General features: G+C 50.5%; 1 protein-coding gene across 1 annotated transcript; it reads right to left on the bottom strand.

Annotated features, from left to right (window-relative positions):
• Positions 1-762: 762 nt before the first annotated feature.
• On the bottom strand, positions 763-2,902 carry muc (dihydrolipoamide S-acetyltransferase muc). Its single transcript, XM_003738259.2, has 5 exons — positions 2,878-2,902; positions 1,948-2,735; positions 1,677-1,827; positions 1,392-1,546; positions 763-1,264 (listed from the first exon to the last, which is right to left on the bottom strand). The coding sequence occupies exons 2-5, from the start codon at positions 2,683-2,685 to the stop codon at positions 1,076-1,078; spliced, it is 1,233 nt and encodes a 410-aa protein (XP_003738307.2). The 5' UTR covers positions 2,686-2,735; positions 2,878-2,902; the 3' UTR covers positions 763-1,075.
• Between the last annotated feature and the right edge of the window lie 1,380 nt (positions 2,903-4,282).

The following is a 4,282-nucleotide window of genomic DNA, read 5'->3' as shown; positions in this document are numbered from 1 at the left end:
GCCTGTCTGGCGGCTTCACGGGGAGGGGGGGGGAGGAGGGAGGTGAACTGAGAAAATCGAAACGCCAGTACCCAGTTCCCGATGAAGCAACTACCGTGAATAACCCAAAAGAGCACTTTCGAACACACGAGCAGTTTCTGATAAAGGAGCAGGTCTTGGGGGCTCCAAAAGAGATGCAGTCTCTGACGGACGGGCACTCTCTAGAGCCAAAAATTTCGTATGCATGTACGAAAGAGTGGAAAATATCCGCGGAGAGGACTTTGATTGACTATTCCGTATGGTTTGCGTATCGGTACGATGGATCCTGCGGTGTCCGCACTCAGGAGAAATTTCGCTCTATCTTCATCCAGGGAAATGGAAAAATGAGAAGGTTGGCCTCTCAAGATACGAGTAGTTTCCAACGAACGAGCAGGCTCTGGAGGCTTGAGGAATGGTCGAGCTTATGATTCGAATATAATTTTTTGGGTAATAAAACTTCTGGAGGGGGAAGAACATGAAAAATATGACAAAAGAAAATACACAGATATGACTCGCCTCTCCTGGGCTTCCCCATCTGCACTCGGTATCGACGACAGGAAAATACTTTTTCCCTGCTTTCTCCTCGCGAGAGCTGTCGGTCGAAACTTCTCCTCGGGTAAGAAAGAGAACACAGATGATTATGAGCATATAACTTTATCATTGTCGACGACTGACTAGTGTCTTTACATTATATTACAAAACCATCAAACTCCTCTCGTTCTTCGTTTGTCTTTCCCTGATATTCGACCATAGCACGCAAACCTCCTGCTAGATTCTGAGCCCGTCCCACAGAGAACCTCGCGGAAGAACAGCAAACCCCCGAGTTTTCTTCTGTTCCGATTGCTTTTGCTGTTCCGAGTTATTGCAAGTCCGAGCCCACGATATTAACGCCAAACATAGAATTCTCCCAACCGGAGGTCCCGATTCCTTCGGCGATAGCTGCAGGAAATTCAGCCGCGGTTCGGATCACCCGCCATCGACAGAGAACATGGCGGCCAATGAGTCGATCAATCGGGTTATTGACCGTAGACGAACGAAAACTTTGAAAATAATCTCCCTAGAGTAGCATGGTGTGGGGCTGCTCGAGATAAGTCCTGAAGGACTGCAACCACTGGGCGCCCACGGCACCGTCGACCACACGATGATCGCAAGTCAAGGTGACCCTCATTATTTTCACCGTGCGATATCCATTCTCTTTGCAGGGCCTGGCGATCTCGCTCGTCCTCCCGACCGACAAGATGCAAGACTGTGGGAGAGCATCGAGTTAGCGAGCGATTTCCCATAGGAGAACTCGACCGAAAAAATTGGAGAAAAGAATTCCCACACATGGGCAACTCTCCTTTCTCCGTAACAAGAGCGGCTCGAAGACTCACCTGGGGCGGGTTGATGATTGCGGTGAATTGATCTACACCAAACATCCCTAGGTTCGATACGGTGAACGTCCCTCCGAGGAATTCGGCCGGTTGAAGTTTCTTCTCCCGAGCTTTCCCGGCGAGCTCCTTGGTGTTCTTGCTGATCTCCAGCAAACCTGCAGATACCAAGAGAGAAAACTCATGGGGCATGGTATTCATGGCTTTCGCCCGTCTGTCCCTCATCGCGGATTATGTCATGAAATCCTGAAGCGAAGTCCGATTGGGCTCTTCTCACACGACGGGTACCTTTGGAGTCGGCATTGAAAACTATTGGTGTTATGAGTCCGTCCGGAGTCGACACGGCTACGCTCACATCTACGGCCTTGAACTCGCGAATGAATGTGTCCATAAATGAAGAGTTGGCAGCTGGAACCTTCTTACACGAGAGTGCGGAAGCCTGGAAAGGGACACCTGCATTTGATCAAAGTCCTGGTGCGAAGCTCCTCCGCGTTAAGCCTAAGTCCTGGTGCGAAGCTCCTCCGCATTAAGCCTAAGTCAATTAACCCGGGTTGAATACCTTGACGATGAAGTCGTTCACCGAGAGTTTGCCGTCCTTGAGGTTGCTATTGAGCTCTTCGCGCAGCTTGAGCACTTCATCCATTTCAATCTCAACGGTCAATGAGTAGTGAGGAATCTGCTGTTTGGACTCGGTGAGCCTCTTCGCAATGGTTTGACGCATATTGGTCAGGTCGATGTCAGTGTATCTGAAGCTAGGAACTCTCTCAGCAGCAGCAGTTGCAGCACCAGCTCCGGAACCAACAGCGCTAGCAGGTTGAGCAGCATTGAGATCAGCCGCTACGATCCGACCGCCGAATCCGGTGCCTGCCACTGAAGCCAAGTCAAGACCCTTGGCAGCAGCCAGGGCTTTAGCGAACGGAGATGCTTTGATCCTCTGACCTGGGACGCTTGGGATCGCCGGTCCCGGCGCCTGCGTTATCTGAGCCGCAACTGGTTTGGGAGCCGCGGGCGCGGGTGTCGGGGCGGCGGCTTTGGGAGGTGGAGGGCTCGCGGCACCGGTGTCTTTGAAGTCCTTAAAAGCGGCTACATCGCCCTCTTCCGAAACGATGATGCAAAGGAGTTTTCCGAGGGGAACGTCCTTGGATCCGGCGGGTAGGATGATCTTCGCAAGATAGCCTTCTTCGGGAGTTTCAAACCCCATGGTTGCTTTGTCGGTCTCGATCTCACACAGAAGATCACCCTCGTTCAATTTGTCGCCTTCCTGTTTGTCCCAAGACACGATCGTTCCCATCTCCATGGTTGGTGAAAGGGCGGGAAGAACAACTTTCGAGTGCGATGGCAGATTTCCTGGGGGAAGAAGAATTTTAGTCCGCTGAAGACTGTATACCATCTTCCCATTGACCCAATCGTCATCAGAATGTGGCACTCTCCGTTACAACGTGGAATCTATGTGATTTGCTGCCGCGAATCGCCAGGGGAAATCATTTACCGGAGCTGTAACACCTGATTTGAGAGCGCAGTCTTTCCGGCTCCAAAATAGAGGCAACCTTCTGCATGGCGGCAGCATTGCGGACACTGTGAACGAATATCGAACATTCCGTGAGGCTCGGATTCCTTAACTCATGATTCTTCATAATATAATTATTATTATTATCATCTTCATATATATCCTTAATACCCGATACCCTCACTCGAACAGAGCGTTCGGCTCGAACCGCTCTCGTCACGTGCCATTCCCGACTAACCGACTAAGTCTCTCCCCCCTTAGTTCCGGACTGCTCCTCCACCTCAAGAACGATCGACATCGAGCCCGAGGCGGATTTATTTCAAAATGAACAATAGCCGCTCTAGGTTTCTTTGTAGGGATTTCTTGTGAAGAAGAGGATTTCCTCTGAATGTTTTCCCCCTTCTCATTTTTCATCGAATAACCGCTCGGCGTGTCATCGAGAGCAGCTTTCGATTGTGTGGTTGAGATAATCATATCTATGTCGAATGCGCGGGACCTACTAAGAGGATTCGCCTCCCGGGATGCGCCCTGCCCGAGCACGGTTTCGAACACAGAGCTTCTGATCTCCAAAGACCCTCTGGACAGAATGTCTGCGGTTCTTCGAGACCGGCACTATCATAGAGTCTCATGAGTAGCTCCCAGTACATTAAACAGGCAGTGTATCGGCTTCAGAACGTCTAATAGTTCGATAGCGCGACCTTGCTAGCAGTGACCTTCTCTAATGCCTTTCACGAAACTTTGCCCAACGTGAACTCACATGAGGTGCGTCGCTGCTCCCCTGCTTATCACGACTGGGGATATTCTTCGAGCCGTATGGACAACGGCCTGTGTGATAGGCCTTCGGAGCATCTTTCTACGATGTGCTCACCCCCGTCAGCGAATGTTCGTAAGAATAACAACTGCCTGAGTGCCACTGGTTAGAGAGAGTTGGAGAGTGCGGAATGCCTTTCCGAGTGTTAAAGGATCCCCGGCGAGCTGCAGTGCAGTGAGGCTAGGACATGTTCCGATATTTAGAGAATGAGCTGCGTCGCACAGTGGGGCCAATTCGAATTTTTTTGTGGAACAAAATATGTCATTGATTCTATCGACGGATTTCGCTTCCTCAAGTCGAGATTCATTCAAAACTCGGTGTCTGCAAGCTTTCTCGCGATGTGAGGAGGCCCTGGAGGTCCACAGAGGAAAGGATCAGTCGTCCGATAATTTTTTTTCCGCCGAGACAAAAGGATATTCCCTGGATGAGCATCATCGAATCCGACTTTATTCAATATCCTGAGATTCCCGCCGAGCGTCGGGATGGATCATTCCTCCAAAGAATCGTCGCTTGCGCTCATTTCGGAATCATCTGGGGTTATAACACAATGGATTTCTCCTGAGACATTACCTTGGG

This window comes from Galendromus occidentalis, unplaced genomic scaffold (assembly GCF_000255335.2).
Source record: "Galendromus occidentalis unplaced genomic scaffold, Mocc_1.1 scf7180000075860, whole genome shotgun sequence".
Classification (NCBI taxonomy): domain Eukaryota; kingdom Metazoa; phylum Arthropoda; class Arachnida; order Mesostigmata; family Phytoseiidae; genus Galendromus; species Galendromus occidentalis.
The sequence above is the reverse complement of the archived record's forward strand: the minus strand, read 5'-3'. Positions and strand labels throughout refer to the sequence as shown.

Coding starts and splice junctions, on each gene's coding strand:
- muc (XM_003738259.2), bottom strand. CDS start 2,685: ATGGAGATGGGAACGATCGTGTCTTGGGACAAACAGGAAGGCGACAAA. Junction 1,828..1,947: donor TGAACGACTTCATCGTCAAG/GTATTCAACCCG, acceptor GTCCCTTTCCAG/GCTTCCGCACTCTCGTGTAA. Junction 1,547..1,676: donor TTTCAATGCCGACTCCAAAG/GTACCCGTCGTG, acceptor TGGTATCTGCAG/GTTTGCTGGAGATCAGCAAG.